This window comes from Convolutriloba macropyga, chromosome 2, assembly GCF_964194025.1.
Source record: "Convolutriloba macropyga chromosome 2, txConMacr16.3, whole genome shotgun sequence".
NCBI lineage: Eukaryota > Metazoa > Xenacoelomorpha > Acoela > Convolutidae > Convolutriloba > Convolutriloba macropyga.
Genome location: NC_134469.1, coordinates 74443109 through 74465916, shown reverse-complemented (window position 1 = coordinate 74465916; position 22808 = coordinate 74443109). Strand labels below are relative to the sequence as shown.

Here is a 22808-nt window from a genome sequence, read left to right as displayed (position 1 = left end):
TACCTTAACATAGTTAAGTTAAACTGTTACCTTAATTCATTAAGGTAAAGTACAGGCAACGGTTACCTTAATTTTACCTTAACAAAAGTTTACCTAACCTCGGTTAAGATAAACTTAGCCTAACTTTATCTAGTCTATAAGATGTTTGTTTACGTACATATTTTGTACTTGTAACATGGTAAACATAACCGAGACCACGATTAGTTTTGTTCACAACAGTGTCAAAATTTAGAATATTTCTACTGGAAGAACCACATAAGGATCTTTGTTGTAACCGCCGAGATATTTTGCCTGGATTTGTTACCGCCGGGACTCTTTGCCTAATAATCTAACTTCATTTACCGTTTTCTTAACACTTTTCTTCAGAATTGTCCCGGTTTGACCACCACAAAAGAAACTTATCAATTATAAAACGACAAATGTGGTTTTATGGAAACTCACTAAGCATACAATGATCATAAAAATTTTTGACTTGAGCTGATAAACGGTCCTAAGGGCCACCTACAGTTCCAAAACAACGTTTCTGTGCATGAGATTTCAAACTTCTGTACTTCAATTCTATGGTGCTGTACTTGCCATAAAATGATATAAAAATGTTTATAGACGGTTTTATTATTGAATGTTTTCCTTAAAAAGGCTGTCATTTCAAATGTCCAGTTTTTTAGATTATTTTTTATATCAATTGCAAGCCCAATTTCGAACTTATTAAATGTCTAAATTACAAACCATAAAAAGTGCGATAATGGGACTTTATCAACCATAAAATTGTCCCAAATTGTAATATATAAAGTATAAACTGAGCATAATGTCAGGAAAAAGCTATTAATATCTTGTGAACCGTTTTGATAAACGTTATATAAACATATCAACCATAAAATGGACAACATTATGTAAAATTACAAATCAGCAAGTTCATTGAGCAGAGTTTTTTATAGACTTTAGGGACGATTCTAGTCCGTTTTTTGGTTGGTAAGTTTGGTCAACCCGGTTTAATCTAAGAACTTTCTAACGCTTGACACGTAAAAACTCCTTCTTCAAGTACCTGTTATTTTTTTGTTAGTGTTTTATTGAAAAATAATGGGAGCTTCAATTTACCTGAACAATTCATAGAAAAAAAACAGTCGGCATTTGGTCATCGTTTTCAGAAAGATTCGAAATAAACAAACTCAGTTCCCAGCTACTCTTGTAATTTGTGTAAACTTAATTCGTTAAGCTTAAATCGTAATTCGCTAAACATAACCTCGCTAAACATCAAAAACAGTCTGCTCAGCTAAAAAGTCCAGTCAAGCCAGAAGCCATTCAATCTGAACTTTTAACATTTCTTAAAGATAGAAGTTATGATAAAAATTACCTCATTCCGACAAACTGTCATTTTTTGAAACTAAGTTTTCTCAAAAAAAGTTTTTTGTGCTAACTGAAATTCAGGACAATTTTTCGTCAAAAGATTTTCTGACAAAACAAATGATTGCATTGGTTTTTTATCGAGCCTTGTATTCAAAAATAAGTTCTGAATTTATTTTTTAAATTTTTTTTGTATATTTGTAAATCAAAATCTGTTGGGGTCAAGGGGACAGTGATTAAATTGTCTAATGGCCATAATGCCTTTCATGCGTTTCGAGCATTTTTGGGACATGACATCGATTTTAGTTATTTTCTAATTTGCTAAATTTTGGATATCAATTTACTCCCCATAACTTGGCTCCAGTACTTCTATGATGTTTTGCGCTTGACCACAAGTTGATTCTGGAAACTAACAGCGTTTGACTGGAAATAAAACCCAAAACATTACTTTGACCACGCTTGACAAATTTGATTGGGAAAATTAAACAGATTAGAACGATGAACCCAACTTCACTTGAAGTTCAACAATTACAGTAATTGCATTGTGAAGTCTAAATGTTGGCCACTATCATACATCCTTATTGTTTTTTCTTTGTTCACCGACAAAGAAAGGTCTTTAATGAAAGGTCTTTCAATGCGAATTTATAATTTAGTCAGAGTGACATCTTCAATTTTTCATTTAAAAAAATCAACTAATAAACCTAACTTAAAATCATAAGAAAAAGGCATACCAAGATTTTTTTGAGATTTTGATATATCTGCTCGATCATTATCTGTAAGGTGACACAAAGTGTTGCAAACTTTGGCCGGTGTGAGCTAATACTCCGATCTATTATGAACAGAGAATATTTCTAACCGAAATCTTATAAATTCATACAGAATAAGAACAAAGTTTCTCAAAGCAGAACATTTATGTGTAAAATTTTATAACACATATTTTGTATGCTATCATATAAGATTGAAATTCAGTTTTCTAAGACTTGATAAAAAGTATCACAGAAGCTATCAACGGAAACCATAAAATGCTTTATTTGAGTGGTCAAAGAAACAAGCAGGCTCGGTTATGTGCGCTCGCACATAAGGTTCCGACCCCGCTCAACCACGTTTTTGGCTTAATTGTCCACCAAAAGAGGAAGTGCTAGAATACTTTCAAAAAAATTAATGTTCGAAAATAATTGTTTTATCTATTTAAAAAATCTCTTTAGCTCTAACCATTGTACAAATGAAATAATAATTAATTAGTAGGGTCGATGTTAACTGCCATTAAGGAGTTTAAGAGAAAAGTCCAACAAAAAATTCAAATAACGACAACAAGCCTTACTCACGACAAAACCTCTTTTTTTGAAAGAACACAATGCAGAAGTCAAAAAAGTATCAGATAAAAAGTAAACTAAACAGAATGACTAGCAGTTCATCAGAAGAGATATGGGACCTGTCTTTATTGAGAAATATTAACAAGTAGACAGAAAACAAAAAAGGAAAATTTGGAAAAAACGTTTCCACTTTCTGAAAACAAGTAAACTGAAAGTGAGGAAAACAAATAACTAACAAATAACTACCGCCTGAAATAATTCAATGGCTACATCTATATCGTCAAACGAAACCATTGTGAACTGTCATCATCTAGAATCTCACAAGACTCCCAAAAAAACAAATAATGAAAAAATGGAAAAGTCTTTTCAATTTTGCGAAGAAACGGCGTGGAAACTTATAATGGCACAAAAGTTATTGAAAATAAACAACTAAACTTTGTTTCGAACTAATTAATGTAGCGTGTGACTGTTCAGTAATGTTCCATCAATAGGTTGATAGGACAAACATCAAAAGAGAACCTTGAAATATTGAAAATGTCAAAAAATATTTGTAAAAACTCGTAGTATCAACGCCAAAAAACCAGTATATTTAATAAGATATTAATTAAAACAAGATTATAGTTCACTGGCAAAAATTGCGTTCACTTTTTAAAGAGACCACATTGAATAACTGCTAAATTGAGATTGAAAGTGGCAAAACTCAAAACATTTTTTTAAAAACATTAAATCATTACCACAGTAGGCTTTCAACTAAAAATGGCAAATAGTTTAAGATGCAACTGCTTCGGAATCCAACTGTACATGTCAATAGTGAAACTAAGTCAAAAAAGTACACATTAACACTACGTACAAACAAAACTCTAAATTTCGCGGCCAATTTTTTGCAAACGGTGTTGAAGCCAAAAGAACATATGCTTTTTGCACCCGGGTTTGACACTTGAATAATTATATTTTGTCATAAGAATACAAAAAACCGAATCAGAAAGAATCAAATTCCGGCAAATCTGAAGATTTGTTAAAAGTTTAAGAATACTGTTTTTTGGAGACAAGAAAGTCTTGACTTTTTCTCATGAAACACAAAATTTTCTCATTGGTTTTTATTGGAGTATGAAGCTAACACATTATAACTGAAGATTTACAAAATTACATTCGAAAATAGGTTCTGGTATTTTTGATTTCAAAAATACAATTTTTAAATAAAGGACAGACCCAAAAAAACTCGAATCTTTTGTCATTGCAAAACTCAACGATGAGATCCACACTGACATTGCTATCACTGTTCGGCTATTAATACGGCTAAAGTTTTTTTGGCACATGAACATCTTAATATGTCAGAAAGTATACTACTCTTTTTTTGTAAATATCAGTTTCCATTAATAATGTTAACTGCAGAAATGTTTCTGAGGACCGTAGGTACAGTTATTCCTTATCTGAGTAAAGAAAATTTTTTCAGCAGTTTTTATATCTGCATCATCTGTCAGACTGTTCGGAAAAACAATAATTGTCATCTCTAGTTTTTTCTTGTTGAATTTTAAAATCGCAAGAATTATTTGGAGCTGATTATAGTTCACCAAGGAAAAATGTAATTTTGTTATTTTGTACAGAATCCTTGTGATTAAATTGTTTAAAAAAACTGGTGGCATTTAATTTGTTGAGACCTGTTAAACTAGGTCAATCGATGCCAACAGTTTTGTTAACTCGGAAAGTAAATGGAAGTTTTCTGTTTTGCTAGATAGCTTGTCTTCAATTCTTATCACTATTGAACCCAATGAAAGTCAACCTTCGTTAATTGAATCGATCGCGCAAGAGCGTTTAGCTGCTAACCCAAATGTTAAAATTTTGACTAACAAAACTTGTCGACCAATCACAAGCAAGCTGAACGCTAAATCTCATTTTTCACTGTCGGCTAAACCCCAGTCTGTCAATATTCCTAGGCCTTAGTTGCCCAGAAAGATTTTACCAATTCTTGTTTGCACCTGATTCGTTTTTCTTGATTAGTTTTTCGTGCAACTGAAGAATTTTCTTGATTTCAAAAAGCAACTAGAATAATTCCTCACAAAGTCTCAGTACAACTTGACAAAGTTTATTCCTATTGAAACGGTGAAAATATCAATTGATTATTTGTAAGACTTTTTTAATGATTGTCAAACTTAAAATATTCTATCAAATTTTTTAGCCGGACCAATTTTCGAGAAATATCAATGAGCTCTTAAATTGGGCAAAATGGGCCAAATAGGTTTAATTGATATTGTTTTTTATGTAAAATTTTGTTGAATTTTCGAAAATTTAGCCGAAAATTTTGCAAAAACCTTTAGCTCAAACAATTTGTCAACTTTCTTCTATCTTCAAATATTTAAACCTCCGTCACTCTTTGGAAAAAAAAACAAATTCCAAAAATTCTTTTTCTAGTTTGAATTTCTACTTTTGACAAGCTTTTTCATGATACCACTCACAATCCTGTACGATGAATATATCGATCGGCAAAAATGACTGTGCAAAAAAACGAGTTCGGTATAGAGTTCCTCCCCCACTAAAGTCGGGACAAAAAAATAACGCTTTACAAAATTTAGATGGTCCAGCTCGATAGGTTCATTCGGTAACAACCAGTTAATACTAAATATGGGTTATTATCCGATTCGTTTTCTTTTTTAGAAACTTGAAATTTGGCATCAATTTTTTTAGTACGAACCGTAGGACTACCTCCAAAATTTTGCGCCCTGTTTTTTTGAAGTTTCTCTGATTTAATAATTACACAGCCTAAAATAATTTTAATAATAGCCCTCTCGTTTTTTTCGACATGACTAATTTTTTTCAGCCCTATTTTATTCAACAGTACCTCCAGCCACCTAAAGTGGTGCATAAATTGATGCAATGCATGAAAAAACAACAATTCTAGCGATGAAAACTAATATTCTCGGGTATTTATCATTCAATTTGAGTTCTCATTTTGATGTGTTGTTCGAGCTGGCCCGAGTTGTTGATACAAACAGTTTAAGTAAATTTATCTATACAGTATAAATATGTAATTTTTTGTGCTCAATTACAATAGGAGAGACGATAGTACTTATTTTAAAACAAGAGCTCATGAACAAAGAATTGAAAAGATATTTGAGGCTAAATTTTGGTTTTAATTTGAAGTTTAGAGCACTTCAAAAAACAATTAAAAATATCCAAAAGATCTATAAAAGAGCTTTGTAAAATCCGTCATTGTAGAAGTTTAATTGATCGTTCAAAATACGATTTACGTCATGCGAGCTAGCCTGAAGATGAATTATTATTTTACCATCTTGCATAGTAAAAACAAAAAAGTAATGTTTTATTGATGAGCATTTTCAACGTGCGTCGTATAAATCTAAACTTGGATGCATTTTAAAACGTAAAAACAGAACTGTTTGGCGTAATTTTGTACTTATATATCGTATTCATCTCAAACATCAGTTTAATTAATCTTATATAGCTGAGAGATCTAAATAGAAAAGTTGAAAATGTCTGGTAGTACCCTGGTTACTTGTCAATGGCTAAACGACCAACTTATTAGCGACCGGAAGAAAAAACGGATTCAGATTTTGGACTGTTCTTATTTCACAGACGGTCCCTCTGGCAAGGAACAGTATGATCAGCTACACATAAAAGGCGCATACTTTTTCAACATTCCCCAATGTACGGATAAAACTAGTAAAATTAGCAACATGCTACCGGCTGTTGGTCCTTTTAACGATTACGTTCGGTACTTCGGAATCGCGGCAGACATCCATGTTATACTGTACGATTCCAGTGATACGGGATTGCATACTACCCCACGAGTCTGGTTCTTGTTCAAGGCTTTGTCACACAGACGGGTTTCAATTTTGGAAGGCGGGCTCCATAAATGGGTTAGGGAGGGCTACCCAACGAGCGACCAACCAACCGAATCCCAGAAACGGGAATACAATGCTGGACAATGGAAGCGTCGGGAATCGATGGTTTTAGGTGTGAATGAAATGAAAGAGCACGTGAAAAAATCAAGCGAGGCTCATAAACAACAACATAGCTCAAGTATAGCGAACTCCTCTAATGATTTAGTGGCCACGGACGATCCCACGGTCGCGGTCAATGCAACAAACTCAAGTGGGGACACTAATGATTCGTCAAAAACCAGTTATCATTCGGCATTTCAAGTTATTGATACCCGATCTAGCGACGAGTTTCTGGGAGTTGCTGAGAACTTGCGAGGGTTCCACACAGGTCATATTGCAGGATCAGTAAACATAACAACCGACATTCTAGTCGACCCCGAAACCCGAAACGCACGAAAGCCGAGCGAGTTGAGGAGGATTTTCAACGAGCATGGCATTGACGTCATGTCGGATAGCAAGCTTGTTTTGTTATGTAACACAGGTATGATGTCACCCAAAGTCGCCCTCGCCCTGTTCTTGGCAGGTAAAATGCGGCTGTGCTTATACGACGGGGGTTTTGAGGAGCTGACCAAAGTGGTGGACAAGAAGTTGCTTGTGGTCTTGAAGCCGACGGCTGAAGTGGCCGAAAATTTAGGTCCTACAGGGGAGGATGAAGAGACGTTGAATCAGAGTGAGACTGAAATTGAGGAAGATACAGAGAGCTATATTCAAGATCAAACAACTCTTATCGATAATTAATGACATAATTTTAATTCTTCGCATTTTTAGTTTGTCGCATTAATTGAAGCTGAACCTCATAATGTTGTTTCCTTTAGGAATACGGGCTGTGTGTCTTGAACCAATTAAAGTTGATAAAGCCTTTTTTGTATATAGAGCAACGTTGGTTGAATAATTTGGACAGCAAACATACCCTAAGAGATTCCTGATTTCTTTTTTCGTCTTTGATGACCGACAACTTTTAACAAATTTAACTGCTATATTCATAACTGCAATGGAGTTCTCGGTGTATACGCTTTAGTTCGTTTAGTTTTGAAAAATTATAGTACGCTTTCACCTGGATTGAACGCCATAAATTCTTGTTTAAGACCACGCGTACGACATGTACGGACATTGTGTCTCTTAGATATAATATCTAAATCATCAATGAGTGCTTTTTAAAAGTGCAGCATTCTCGCTCCATTCAATAAAGAAAGAATCAAACAGAAGAAACAGAAAGGCAGAAAGCTAAACTCCTGCAACTCTTTTGACCAAAATGTTACGTTCATGTTTGCGGTTACTGTCATTAACTGACTCCCCTCTCCTATAGCATCTCGATATGGTCATTTATTTTTCAAATCTGAATAATTTTGGTAAAAGTACACTGATGAGAATTTAAATGAATTCAAAGAACTTGCTTCAAAAAATTGCTGTATTGACGTTATAACTAATAGAATTTGGTTCCGATTAACTAAATGCCATAAGTCCCTATCCAAAAACTCAATATATGAAAATTAAAAAAAAAAACACCGCATTATCCGTGCAAACAGTGTCTTCGAATAACTTTTCGACATTTGAATCAGTGGCTATTTTTTTTTAATTTCAAGCGCTTTATCAAATTTGGCTAGGCTGCTACAGATCACACAATACGGGATCTCTTTATGTATGCCAGTCAAACTTGACAAAAGATATAACAAATCGAAGGCAAAGATATATGCCTAAGACCTGTCTGTGCTATAAGTCTCAATTTAAAGTAGTTGGGGGGCTGAAAAGTTCAATTAATTAAATAGATAGTTTAAATGAACAAGCTTACACTGAGTAGTATTAGACCGGGTTTAGCTGTTACTTGATTGTGTTGTTGTTATTTGAGTGCGTCGTTGAAACTTCTTCCAGTCGATTTCTCACAAGTATGTTCTGTTGGAAAATTTGCTAAGTTGGAAATCTTTAAAAAAATTTCTCTGTTTAAATTTAGGAATTTATTTTGCAAGAAAAATGAAGCAGTTGTCTGCTGCTCGTCGTTGGCTCTGTTATTTGTCTCTCTAATTTTATTCCGTCCCACTTCGCTGAGAGAAACAATTAATTCCTCTCAGCTCCGTTTGGGCCGATAGGGAGCGAATCACAAACTCACGTTCATAGTGAGGTGCTTCTTAATTTTCCTATTGGCCGAGAAGGCAAGAGAATTAACTCTTTTTTATCTCACGGAAAAATTATTGAAACTCCAAAAAATAATAAAAATCTAAAAAGCTGAGAGCATCAATTATTGATTTCGTAGGCGCCTGTTTTCTGCTTTTCCCCTCTTCTAAAACCGCAACAATTATGGTTTTCTTGGGGGCTTTTTATGAGACTCTATTGTCTTTTCCCCTGAAGCAATCTGCTTCATCTTTATTGAACTTGGGGGGAAAGATCTGCATTGCAACTGTCAAAAGCAGAAGTAATTTAAATCAAAAGAAACTGTGGTTTTACAGGCCGCCCACGTTCAACAACGTACAGTTTCTGTCCTGGATATAAGCGAGGAGTTTGTTTAGCGCGCGGCGAAAGAATGGTTAATTAGCGCCTAAATACGTTTGCTCTAATGCGGGATTAATTATCCGTTCATTTGTAACGGCTCTCGTAATACTACAGCTCACCCCGATTTTAAGATAGAAAAGAAAATGATTAAAAGAAAGAAATATACTGCATCGTATATGATTTTATTGCGCTTGGGACATATGAATGAGTTACTACAAGTTCAGACAGTTTATAAAACTAATCGCAAAGGGCGATAATGGGATGCTAAAAAATTAATCGCAAAGGGCGATAATGTTGTGCTATATTTATTAAAGAATTCTGGAGACAAAATGACTGGGCTTGGCATCGGTCTGTTACCATCGTCTTCGATCAAAAGAACCTCTTGTATATCGTCCTCAGTTGGTTCGTCCTTATCCATTGATTGTCGCTTTTTGTGCTTTTTAACCCTCCTTTTGAGCTCGGAAATTTTGGTTTCTTGTTTTTCGTTTTCCTTCAATTCAATGAGTAGTGCAGAACTAGGGTGAAGGAGGTGACTTGCTCCTGGTAAAAACTGAATTGAATTAGGGATATCGATTGGATTAAAAATAAAACTAGGGAAAGAAGTAAAATTTTGGATGTTCTTGCACGCATTTTAGATTATGTGATTGTTTTTTCGCAACGAGGGCATAATTTATAATCTTCTACGCAAAATTTACAAAAGTTGACGGGCTCATGATCACTGTGATGAAACGTTTTTGCAACAGAATATTGAAATCTTGTTTGTTTGCAAATATCACATTGAAACCAGTTAAAGATTGAAAAGATAACATTAAATTTAGAGCATTTAGGACAAAAATCATAACCCATATCTTTTATAACATATTGGTAACAGAGCAGACACATTACGTGGGGTAGTTCGTTAGGGGGGTTCTCGTGTAATTTCTTGAAAACAATTGTTTCACGTCTGCAGCATAAACAAATTAATGAGACCGGTTTGGATTCTATAGTATTGGTTTCTTTCTCAATTGTATTCATTTTTGAAAGATTGTTATTGGGAGGAATTATGGGACTGGCACGGTTGGAGGATTTGGTTGTCGATTATTTCGGGATTTTATTGTTTGGTCTATTACTAATATAATTATGAACATTAAAAAGTTGAAAGGAATACTTACAACTACGAGGAAAACGGTTAAAACGAAGGAGAAGGCTGCTGCAATAATCATAAGGGCCATTAATAAAAAATCAAGTAAAGTGGGGGTAAACTTTTTGGATAGTTTGTGAACGTAGTTTTGAATTGAGGATTTTACCACGGGTTGTTTGGGTCAATTGTTTGTTTGCATAAAGGGCATTTAGTAGTTGTGCAAGTCATACACTGCAAACAAATTGATTTTTTAGGGTGTAGGCTTTTGAAGTGGCTGTGGCAAGTGGATAACTTTTTGATTTCTTGACAAGAATCACACTGGAAATAATGGCAATGACTGATTGTATAAATGGGAGTTACGCAAATGGGGCATTTAGGTTGGTTCCAATACTTAAATAATTCATTTCTACAGGGAATGCAAGCAAAATGGGGGGTTGACCGTTTGGGTTTTTGTGCAATTTTTTAAATTAACGACAAGGGAGGTAACAAATAGGACATTCGATTTTTGGGGTTGAGTCAATTTGTGGTTGCAGAGATAATATTTTCAAAGTGTTTCCCATTATATGGATAAATCAGAGAGATCTGGGTATGCGACTTCTAATCCATGAAGTTCAAGTTCGTTGGGGATAGTTACCTTTAGATCTGCAATAGCAAAAAAGAAATTCCAGTGTTTCTCGTTTGAATAGATGTAATAATGATTAATGCTACCTGTGCTTAGGAACATATAAGTTATTTTGATACATGCTTTATATTGTATAAAACAGATAGTAAACCATCTTTCTGCTTTAACAATTCTAACTTTTTCCTTACCAATGGACAAAATCATTTTATTTTTAACAATTTGGAAAAAATTGAGGGAAAAGGGACAAATTGATTAGAAAAAAAAAGAAATAATGAGCAGGGAAAAAAATTATTTTTTTTGGGGAGAGAAAGTTATGTGAAGCAAATTACTTTACTGAAGAGCGCCCAAGTTGACTGGGAAATGCTCTTCGATATCAATGAGTGCAAGAAAGAATTCCCAGTGCATCATATCCATGGTGACTCGAGTAGAACCCTCACATCCACGCTCGTAGTCTGTATAGTGTATAATTATACAGGGTTTAATCTCTGCTGTGGAAGTTTCAATGAAAGATCTCTCGAGGGACTCTACTTTGACTAGGCGCTCACCAAATGGAACAGCATTATAGAAGATCTAAATTAAAAGGGATTTTAGAACCATTTAAAGCTTGGGATATATTTATAAAGAATGTCCAATAGGGGAAAGATGGTGTTAAGGTAATGGTTCCATCAGTCCAAGTGTTTAAATATTCAAAATGGAGTATTAATTGTGGGATTACTCTGTTGCTTTTTGTCATGACAAATGATTTTTCAAAAAATTGTATTTTTATAAGGCAGTTTTGGTATGAGAATATCATTGCTGCTTTTAATTGTTAATAGTTTCCAACTCTTTAAGGATTGAATCGTTTTGGCAAGAATCAGTCTTTTGCATGTCAAAATAAATATTGTGAGGTTCACAGTTTGGATTTTTTAGAATAAATAGGAAGAATTTCCAATGATCTGAGAGAGGATTAATACTTATTAAGCAAATTTTTTCACTTTGGATTTCTTTGAGCGTTACTAGCATAGTAGGTACAGGAGTTGGGTATGCATCAAAAGATCGTTGAATTTTTTGTAACTCTACAAATTTATTGTTAACTGCAAATATCATAGTTTAGAATGATACCTAAGCAATGTAGATTGGATGTTGTACTTGAAATACCGAGTTCTCTTTGAAAGCTAGAAAAATGGTGAATTCGGCGAACTGAGGATGAGTAATGAAAATAGTTAAAAGTCTGTAAATATTTGTCATGGGTTTTTTTGCGAAATTCATTATACTTATAGCGGAAACATAGTATACGGCTAATAGCTCAAAATCGTGGTTTCCGATTCTGATTTGTAAGTTTCTATTAGTTAAATGAATCATGTTGCTGATCTAGCTCATTTGGCAAACTATTGGGGTCGAATTGTGCTAAATACACGAAATAATTCCAATACAACGAATGAGGGGTTAAAATCACAGTATCGTTTTCCCAACTGTCCCAAAAACTCAAAATTTATAACAATTTGAGGGAAAATGTCTCCGTGTTGTTCTTCAAAGGTTTTCTTTATTTGATAAATTGTAACAAGTCTATCTTGAAACAAAAAGTACATCAATGGAAGCGTTTTAGTTGTTAATTAACTTAGTGTTCTTCATTTCAAAATAGGTATTAAACTAAATTTTAAAAAAAAGGATAAAAAGGAGTGTCAATTATTTCTAAAAACAGGATTATTGACAACGATTGATATTTATAGATAATATATCAGTCGGATTCACTGTAGTAAAATCGGAGTAGGGGGAGAGTGCAGGCAATAGCTAGATGAACTTAGTTGGGATTACATAGTTGAAACTGGATTATAAGAAATAAAAAGAAAGAAAGAAACTCATACATGTCTCTCAATGTTGAACTTACAAGAGAATTCAAAATCTAGAAATATTTTTCTTCAGGTGCTTTGAAACAATTTCGTATTCGATTCCAATGTTTACAAAAGTAATTGTGTTATCAATCAGGGCTCTTAACAATGAGAAGTATTGAAAATTTGAATGTGGTACATCCAGATCAATGATGTCACTGAAGTAGAAAGATGCAACTCTAATAGTTACAGTCGTTTTCAAGGCGGAAATACTTGATGATAATATTTGTCCGGTGTATTGTCCAAATCGAATGAATAAAGCGTTAGGCTGTTTTATGAATTTGGGCCGCATAACATAGCATCCTTGAGGTGTATCTAAACAAGATATTAACTAACTTAAAGAGTCTAATACAAATAATTTTTATTATTTTTGAGACAAATTATTTTTTTATAAAAAGGATGATTTTTAGTCACAGCTTTAAGGAGGTGCCATCACACTTCGAATGGTTGCATCATTTTGTGGTTGTGGTTGATGTGACGCCAGACTTGGGTATTCTGCTTTGTTATTTTCTGTATGACAATGCTCATCAATTTTATTTTCTCTTGGTTGATCCTCAACGCATTTGTAAGTTTTTTCTATTGTGCTGTAAGGTTGATAATTACTAAGCGGTAAAAAATGATTGTTGTTCTGTGGGGCCGACGGTTTGGTTTCGTTAGAGAATACCGGTGTAAAGAACGATAAGATACAAAGATTATATGTTGCTCCTAATAGAATTATCCAAAAACCCATTGTTTTGTTGGATATTTTGTGGATTTCGAACGCTCTTATGATTGTTACGATTACATCAGTTAAGAATTTTATGCACAAGAAACAAGCAAAATAAACTCCAATTTTTTCCAGATAAAAAGTGATGATTCCAAAAGTGCCTTTGAACTGGTCTGTAAAAAATGTAGGTGAAAGAAGAGAATCTAGATAAATTTGTCTGTTAATTCCCATTGCTGACGCATAGATATCTTTTTGAAAATAGTCTATGCTTCTTCCTTCTAGAACTTCTCTTGAAATTTTTGTCAAAACAGATTTTGAAGCTTCCGAATGCAAGATGTTGTCCCAAAACGATTTAAGTTGATTTGGTGTGTAAATTCCGGCACGTTGCGATTCGTAACCGGTAAATTTTGGAATAGAACTAATAACTCTTGAAGAGAATATTTTTGGCGGTTGTAAAGGAACAGGTGCTGGCATCCAATGGTACCATGAATTTTCATTATCAACATCTAATTGGTAGGCATTTTTGTAGCCTCCAACACAATCTACTTCGTTTGCAAAAGGGTAGGTTTGTCGAGTAATTGGGTAGACGAACAATGTCCTACCATCATAATGAATAGGAATTCTATCATAACACTGCTCAAGAACCTGAAGTGGTGAGTTTCGTTTTGGACAGTGGTACAGCCAACCTATGCTACCATCTGTGTCTAAGAACATCGAGCGGTTGCCGGTTAACATATATCCAGCTAAACGATTGTTTTGGATAGCCTGCAATAGTATCATTTGTTTTTGAGTTCGATCAAGTTCGCATTGCTCTATGACCAAACCTTTCCATGCTTGTTTTATTTGCATGTAATTATGATATATGACAAAATCCATTTTTACCGCAAGGTTAAGATCATAGTCTAACTTGTCTTTGTCTAAGTGTTCCCATGCAACAAACCATTGTCGGATGTTCGGATCTGTTCATCTGAAGGCTTCCTATTAAACCCATTTACACCTAGGCTATTGTCAGGTTCAACACGAAGTTTATGAAAAAATTGTTGAGTTTTTGTTTTATAAGGTTTGCCACTCTTCATATTAAATCCGCCTCTATAAGAAACATATAAAGAATCTAAATTTGTTCTCTAAATAAATTCTGGTTTTCCACACACCTTTTCTTTTTCATCAATTACTCATATTTTTTTGTCCATTTCAGCAGGAGAATACGTTCCTGGTCCTTCATAGGGCGTCTCCGGTTTTTCATCACTCACTATGAAATACTGTACGTTACCAAGTTCGTTTTCATGTTTTAGCATTTTTGCGTTTTGTGAAAAACTTTTAGTAACTATACAATTTTTCGGTGCCTCCCAATTGTGTGCAAAGGGGTCGAGTGATGTCGAATGACAACCTCCTTCTGAGAGGGCACAAGGAAGTTTTAGTCCTTGACTGTTATAGACAGTTCTGTCATTAAGATCAATATAGAGTACAGTTTCTTGCATCAGGGTTTCAAAAGAGAAATGTTTAATTTGACCACGATTATCACAAGATGTTGATGATTCACCTTCAAGATCAACTCCCTGGTTTTTATAGGAGACAGTTTTCATTCCATGTTTTATGTCAATTTTGCATGTCATCATCGTCAAATTCGGTAACAGTAATTTTTCCAGTTTTATTAGCATTTAGGCATTGTTCGGGTGAAACAATAATATCGTATGTTATTATTGGAGCGTTGTGTACAATTGATGAATGGGAAAACATACCACAATTATAACGAATGAGCATTGCAGTGACTTTGCACATAAGAGCTTTAACAAAGGTTCGATAAGACCGTTGATAAAATGTTACATGTGTATCAACCATCTGAATGTTTTCGTGTGTATTTTGCAAGGAGAAACATGTGTTAAAGCATACATTTTATTTTCTTTCATTTTAGAACAGTCATAATGAATGACCCTAAGTTTGTTAGATACGTCATTAATATCCCCAGTAACGTTAATAACTATAGAAAGAGTACAAAAGTAGAAAAGACTTATAAGTAAATAAGAAAAATAAGAGTTTTTCAAAACAAGGATATCTGTTCATCCTGTTCTTTTTTAGCGCTTCAAGTCGGGAATTAAGGCTATGACTTGTAGTAATAGGCACTGCCAGTAAATGTTGACTGGATTTATTGCTACCTAAAACAAAGTTAATAAATCCGGCTTGATAGCGTGATGGCGGCTTGGCCGAGCGACTAGAAGTTCGCCTATTAATATTATTATTATTTTCTAAAGTTTGTAAATTAGAAGGTCCTTGTTCCGATGTATTAGGGCGGAGAGGACTTAAATTAGAGTCTAGAGGTATTCTAGAATTGTGCTGTGGGCAAGGAGTTGAACTTCTTGTTCGACTACCGCTAGGTAGGTGTGTTTGGACTGGAGGTGGGTTATCACGACCACCTGAACTTGCTTCGTTGAATCCAGAATCGAAATTGGTAAGTGTTCGGTCAGGGTCGAAGTTCTGCACAGGGGAGTCTCTTCGTATGAAATTATCCACGGGGAAATATTCGGTGTTAGTGGGGCTTTGGAAGGAGAATTTAGTCAAGGGACTATTGAGTTTATTCATCTGAGTAGTCATTAGATTATCATAAAAGGTGTCACAATTATTTTTATCTATACCATACTCTAGGGCTAACTCTGGTATAGTTTCAGTAGCTGGGTAGTACTCGACTATGAGCAACCTTCCTGGTGGCCGGGTTGCTATCTAAAGTTAATTCATAGTTAACATTGGTTAGTTTTTTTTCTACAGTATAAGGTCCTGATCTTAGTTCATGTAGTTTTTTTGACTTTCCTAACTCAATTTGATGGTTTTCCATTAGAAATTTTTGTCCAACCTCAAGTGGCTTGCCTAATTTGTGTTTGTTTCTATGTTTATGTGCGCGGTTATTGTTTTCTAAGCTCTTTTTATAAGCGTTATTGTATATTTGTTTGAATTGGTTTTCTCGCATAAGCAACGAATTGTTAATAGTCGGTTTTAGAATTTTGTCAATTTCGGTGTTTTTTGAAGTTTGCAAGGTATGCCTGTGAAGAGGCAGGTCTTTGCAAAACTCGGAAGAGCATGTGAGTTGTGAATTTCGCAGGAGTCCTAACTTAAGTGACAGAGGTATCTGTGGTTTTTGTCCGAACACAATTTCATAAGGTGAGATTCCAGTACTAGCGTTTGGAACCGTGTTATGAGAAAAAGCAAATTTTGGTGCCAGTTCGTCCCATTTACCTCGAGCTTGTTCTAGAAAAATTCGGAAATGTGCTCCTAGATGTTTGTTTTGGATCTCGACTTTACCATTAGTCCAAGGCGCATAAGCAGTTCGAGGTGCGGATGTTATACCTAATTCATGAATGTAAATCGCAAAATCTTGGTTCATGAATGCCGAACCCTTATCATAATTAAGTTTTTGTGGTATTCCAAAAGACAAGATGAACTTTTCTAAAGCTTTTATGGTGTCTACTGCGTCTGGAACGTACAGGGTATACATGAATGAAACGCGAAAATGAATCGACAATAACTAAACAATGGTGTTTACCGTTCGATGGAGGATTTAAAGGTCCTTTGTGATCAATATGGACCGTATGAAAGGGGAATGGGACTGTGTCAGTCCACTTTTCGAGAGGTACTTCGTGGATGTCTCTCCGTTTTTGTTTATTTTTTTGGCATTCAAGGCAATCAGCAATTAGGTGTTCAATCCATTTATACATTCCGGGCCAATAAAAAATCGTTTTACATTAGCAAGTGTTTTATCTAAACCTACATGACCTGACAGTTCACAATGAGCTAGCTGAAAAACTTTAAAGAACAATGACAGTGGTACACAAATTATTAAGTATTCAATATCTGGTTCGTCTTTTTGTTGTTGAATACATAAGATGTTGCTTACAAAACTCAGTTTTTCAAAGTTATTAATGTATGACATTATGGCTTTAGATTGTCGGAATTCAATTTTCTTTTCATCTTTGTTATTGTTTGTCCTTAATTGGCGAATTTGTTGTATCACTGGGTCTTTTAATTGTTCTTGACAAATTACCGATGTATTTAAATCAACTTCTTTAGAGAAAATTGTCAGTTTATCGATGAGTTCTCTTGCATCTTGTATTTTTGTATTTTCGGGAAATTTTTTTGCTAATTCGGTTTTGTCTATACAAGTGCTATTTTTCACGAGAAAAACTTTATCGTATTCTAGAGGGAATCTGTACTCCGAGTCTGTGGTATTAGTTTGATCAATGTAGAGTTTGTCAAAATCTAATTCCGGTGACTGGTTCTCATTGAACAATTCAATTTCCGAAATTGGGTCAAAATTTTGTTCGGTTATCCCTTCATCAGGGTAGGAATCAATTTCTGTATAATGATCAGACGTTTCGTCTTCCTCCTGTTCTGATACAGGGGTTATTTCATGTTTGCGGTGACGCCTATAGTGGTTTATTGATGAACGATACGAGAAATCTTCGGAAATATTGTTTATTGAGCAAAGTCTGTTTTGATTATTGTCGTACTTTTGCTTTACCATTTTGTCATTTTTGAAAATGGATTTGTCGATACCCGTTATGCTTTGTTTTAGGATTGGAAAGAAGTCATCTGCTGGTCCCTTTTCATTATCACGCAAAATGAAGTATTTTTCCTCGTTACCATGCTCGTCGTAAAAACTAATGTCTTTTGGTATCTTTTTGCGTTTAAGTTGATACTTGTCCAGATCTTTAAGTTTTACATTGCGACTTAGGATGTCGGGAAAAGCTAAGTTTTTTCCTTCAGTCCAAATAATTTTCAAGTTCTGAAATTGAGATATTACTAACTGGTATCTAAAAAACCTGTGAGAGAGTTTTCCTCTTCTACCCCATAGATACATTAAAGGTTTATGGTCGGTGTACACATATACTGGATGGGAGAACCAATTAGGTAATGCTCATAAGTTTGTAGTGCAGATATTACGCCGCATTGTTCGCGTGCTGTGGTGCTCATTTTTTGTTCCTCTTTAGTGTAAATTCTAGAGTTAAAAGACACTTTTCATTTCCCTTCTGGAAATTCTTGAACGAGAATTGAGCCTATTCCTATAGAAGAAGCGTCTACATGCACGTGGAAAGGGTATTTAGTATCATGTATTGCTAAGATAGTATCTTCGCTAATCCTGTTTTTAATGTCGTTAAACAGTTTTTCGTGTTCTGTTGTCCAGACAAATTTAGTTTCTGTGCGGGTTAGGTCATAATATGGTTTGCAGTCAACATGCAAATTTTTGATGTACATTCTGTAAAATCCTAAGCAACCTAGAACTCTCATGACATCACGTTTGTTTTCAGGCGACTTAAGTGCTTTTAAATCTGCTACTCGCTTCTTGACTGGTTGTATCCCATCTTTACCTACTACATGTCCCAAGGACTGTACTTTCCTAAGGAAAAATTTAGTCTTTTCAGGTTGAGCTTTCAATCCTGATTTCCTTAAAAGTTCATGGTACTTGTCAATTATTTCAAACATTTCGGTTTCATCTTGCGCTTGCATGATGGTGTCATCAATGTAGGTTATAGCTTGTTTTTTTTCTAATTAATGGTGCAAAATGGATAGTCATTATACGACTGAAGAAATTAGGTAGACCGCATAGGCCGTAAAATCCGCGTTCAAATGTGTATTGCTTTGGACCAATTACAAAACTTACCAGCTGTTTGGTTTCCTCAGTTAGAGGGACTTGGTTATAGGCTGAACAAAGATCACTGGTTGTGAAGAAATTACCTTTTAATCTAGTTAATAGACTTCCGATTGGTTCGAGTGGCCATGAATATCGACTAAGGTCTGTTATTGAATTCAGATATCGGGCATCTATAACCAGTTTTACTGTGTTCCCCTTGGGTAGGATTATTATTGGATTAATAAATTCTGATCCCATTTCTTTATCATTACCCATTTCCCGGATTATACCTGTTCTACACAGTTGTTCCATAAGGTTTTCTAGTTTTTCCTGATAATGTAATGGTACTTTGGATGGTCTTTGTTTTGTCAAAGTTGAATTAGGTAAAAGTTTAACATGAAACTTTTGTTTTATCTTTCCAACATCTTATTTGTGTTGAGAGTAAACGTCTTTATTTTTAGTTAAAGTCCTCAGTAACTTGTCTAAGTTTTCGTCATTGATATCAGCTTGACTGAAATCAGATTTTTTGAGAAACGCTTGATCGGTTTTGTCAAATCTGTTAAGTTTCTCTTTGGGAAGTTCAACGGGTCTGATGTTCTCATCAGTTGTTCCTAATTGTGGCTTAAGATCTTTGAGGTCGTCGCTAAAGTCTGTTTCTAATTCGTAGTTGTTGGTAAAATCTTGTTGCCTTTTTCGCTTTTCTGTTTTCTTTTGTTTTTCAGGAGTTTTGCTTGCAAAGAAATTTTGAATTTTTGAAATTTTTGGACCTTGTTTTTCTTTAACATGGAATATTTGATCCCAATTAGTGTCACTATTCATTAGGTGGTTTATGAATGCAACGTTGTCAACTACAGAAAATTCTGGGTCTTGTCTAATTTCAATGTCTTCTAAAGTGTGCCCAATAGGACCCTTTTGGATGACAACCTTGTTGTTTTGAGGATTGTTTAGCATTATTGGTAATTCCTTTTCTTTTCTAAAACACTGAACGTTGTAAGTATAAATTCCTTGAGCTTGCAGTTCACTTCCAATTACAAAGGAGGTTCCCTTTCTGAAGAATTCATTCGGAGGTCTAATTGATATTACTCGAGTTGATTTTGGTGCTAATGGTAGTTGCTGGTCAACAGTTACAATTTTGTAAGACCTAATGTATGGATAGCTTTTCGTTTGGTATCTAGATAATGTGACGGCTACTTCAGGGTAAGTTATTAAATCAATTTTTGGAGTGGTTAGGTCAATGGATTTTACTGTAGATTCAAGGAAATCCATTCCCAACAAATTCGGCTTGCAACTTGATACTTTCCTTCATTGTCGAAAGAAGTTTTGAAGGTAATTTGAGCTAGAAGTTTTAGTTTCTCACCATTAACCGCTAAAGTATGATTTTTTGAAGCTTTCATCTCAATGTGTTGTAATTTACATAGTTCAAGATAAGTGTGGTAATTAATTATAGAGCTTGATGCTCCTGTGTCCAATAAAAACTGTGTTTCTAAGCCGTTATTTTTATTTTTGTCTCCGACGGATTGGTATAAATTAATGTAAATATTTGAGTAACTTGTTTTGTTATCAGTAGTGTTTATGAACGGAGACCTGTCTAGTTTAAATACTCGTCGTTGTGATTCTCATTATTGTAATAGTCTCTAGAAGTTTCACTGGTAAAGTGAACTCGAGGGCTTCGCCCTCCACTGTTATCTCTTGAATGAGTATTATGGTTTTGTCTAGTAGGTGTCATATCTCGGTCATGGTCTCTACTCCTATCACGATATCGATTATCTGATCTTGGAGGACCGTTGCTTTGTCTATCCCTACTATTTTGCCTATTGTTATCTCTGTAAGAGTTGTTTCGATGGTTATTTTGTCGTTCCTGTGATCGGTTATCGTAAGAAGATGATCGGTAATTGTTTGAAGAGTTTGATGGGTACGGTGATCGATGTCGGTAGTCTGATCTAGAGTTGTTTTGATAATTGGATTGATTTGGTTGTAAATATTTCTCTGTCTGTCCCTAGAATTTCGATTGTCATAATTGTTTGATTTGTAATTTTGTTGACCTGGTGAATGGCTCCTACTACGTTTATAATTATCTGTGAACTTTTCTCGTTGTTGAGGTGGGTTTCGTTTTTCGTTTTTAAAGTCCTTGTACTTAAAGCAGAAAGCTATTGTGTGACCTGAACGTTTGCAAAACTTGCAGAATCTAGTCTGGTTTTGTTTGAATCTGGGATTGTCGTTGTTGTATGTGGCGTTTATTTTATGATCTTTCGTTAGATTTGAAATTTCTGTGAGTTGGTTTTTTAACCCTTCTATTTCTATTTTATTGTCGATACTACTTGAAGCAGTACCCGTGATTTCACTGCTAAAAGAAAAACTTAAGTCTTTAGTTGCTACATGATCATGTAATTGTTGCCAAGTTGTAGCTGGGTTTTCTATTAACCGCTGATGTGCCCTTTGCTTGAGTGCAGGTGGCGTTAATCCTCTTACAAAGTACTCCATACACTTAGCGTTACGCTGGTCGTTGTTAAAATCTAGATCTGGCCATCCTTTTTCAACTGCTTTTGTTATTCGGTATGTATAGCTTTTTATCAATTCATCTGGTTGCCTTTTAATACTCTCGACTTCAATTCTTTTCATTTACTTGTCTTTTGCATCAGTAAAACGGTTAATGAACTGATTTCTAACTTCGTTCCATGCTAAAGCTGGTGCTAAGGTTTCAAACCATTGGGCTGCGGGCCCACGCAAAACCGAACCAAACAACGCTTTTTGTCTAGTGTCGTATGCTGCTTGCAAGCCAGCATCCGCAGGATCTCTTGTTCCTAGTGAGAATTGGATTTTTCTTTGTATTAAACTAAAGGATTCCTGGGCATCTTCAGATGGATCTAAACCTGAAAATTTCTCTAACGCTATGTCGGGGTACGCAACAACGTTCGCTGCCATGTTTTATTTTAGTGTACGAAAAGAATATTTTATACGAAAGTGTTATTAGTTTGCGTAATTAGTGTAGAAAATATTTTTGTTATAATAAAACGCTAATACTAAAGTAGAAAGTTGAACTGTTTGTTTTGTAATATGAATTTTATTTGCTAGGACCGTTTATTGATTGTATTTTAAATTCAAAGTTTTTGCCGTTATCAGTGCTAAAAATTTCAACACAAGAGTAAATATCGATTTGCTCAACGGTAAAATTTAATAACAACGGATAAGTGTTTTCAGAGTGTTTAAATTCAACAGAGTATTGGTGAAATCTGTTCATTTTTGAAAATCTAATGTGTGTGACAAATTCTGTTTTTATAAGTAATTTAACTCTATCTGGTAAACTCGGATCGTCAGGAGAAACGTTGATGTATTTGGGTTTAATGATTTTTAAGATTTGTAAACCAAACGGGGAAGTTTTATTTTGGTGGCTCATCCACACACAAGATGGTAACGTTTATGCTAATTCTATCACACTGTTCTGATTTCTTGGAGCACACAAAAGTTCCTTAAAGTTTGGGTTGGTCCACTTGTAAGTTATGTAGATTTCAGTTTCTGTTTCGCTAGAAGAGTGATGGTGAATGCATGAAAAGTTTCTGTTCTGGTCAGTTAAATAATATGAAACTTTGCCTATTTTGTTATGTACTTTAATACTTATATTTAGATCTTGAACGTTTACTTTAATATATGACATATAAATAACATAGAACAATTGTTTTTGTTGTTTTATTAATGTATTTTTGTATGAAATTACACAGAAGACAGTATAAAAACGTTTAGTACGGGATGTTTAGTACATCAGTAGTAGTATTTTTGTAGCTATTATTGTGTTTAAATATTGTTTCTAAAGTGCTTGAGTCTGTTAATGGCCGTATTTTAACAT

At 34.6% G+C, this 22808-nt stretch overlaps 2 protein-coding genes across 2 annotated transcripts in view; both read left to right on the top strand.

Moving 5' to 3' along the window:
- Positions 1-22808, top strand: part of LOC142334995 (uncharacterized) — a 384183-nt gene that overhangs the window by 50975 nt on the left and 310400 nt on the right. The gene's annotated exons all lie outside the window — the stretch shown is intronic.
- LOC142335453 (thiosulfate sulfurtransferase-like) lies at positions 5958-7409 on the top strand. The gene has a single exon (XM_075383959.1). It carries the CDS (start codon positions 6140-6142, stop codon positions 7286-7288), a length of 1149 nt encoding a protein of 382 aa, XP_075240074.1. The 5' UTR covers positions 5958-6139; the 3' UTR covers positions 7289-7409.

Excerpts from the sequence above, each read along its gene's own strand:
- LOC142335453 (XM_075383959.1), top strand. The coding sequence starts at position 6,140 with ATGTCTGGTAGTACCCTGGTTACTTGTCAATGGCTAAACGACCAACTT.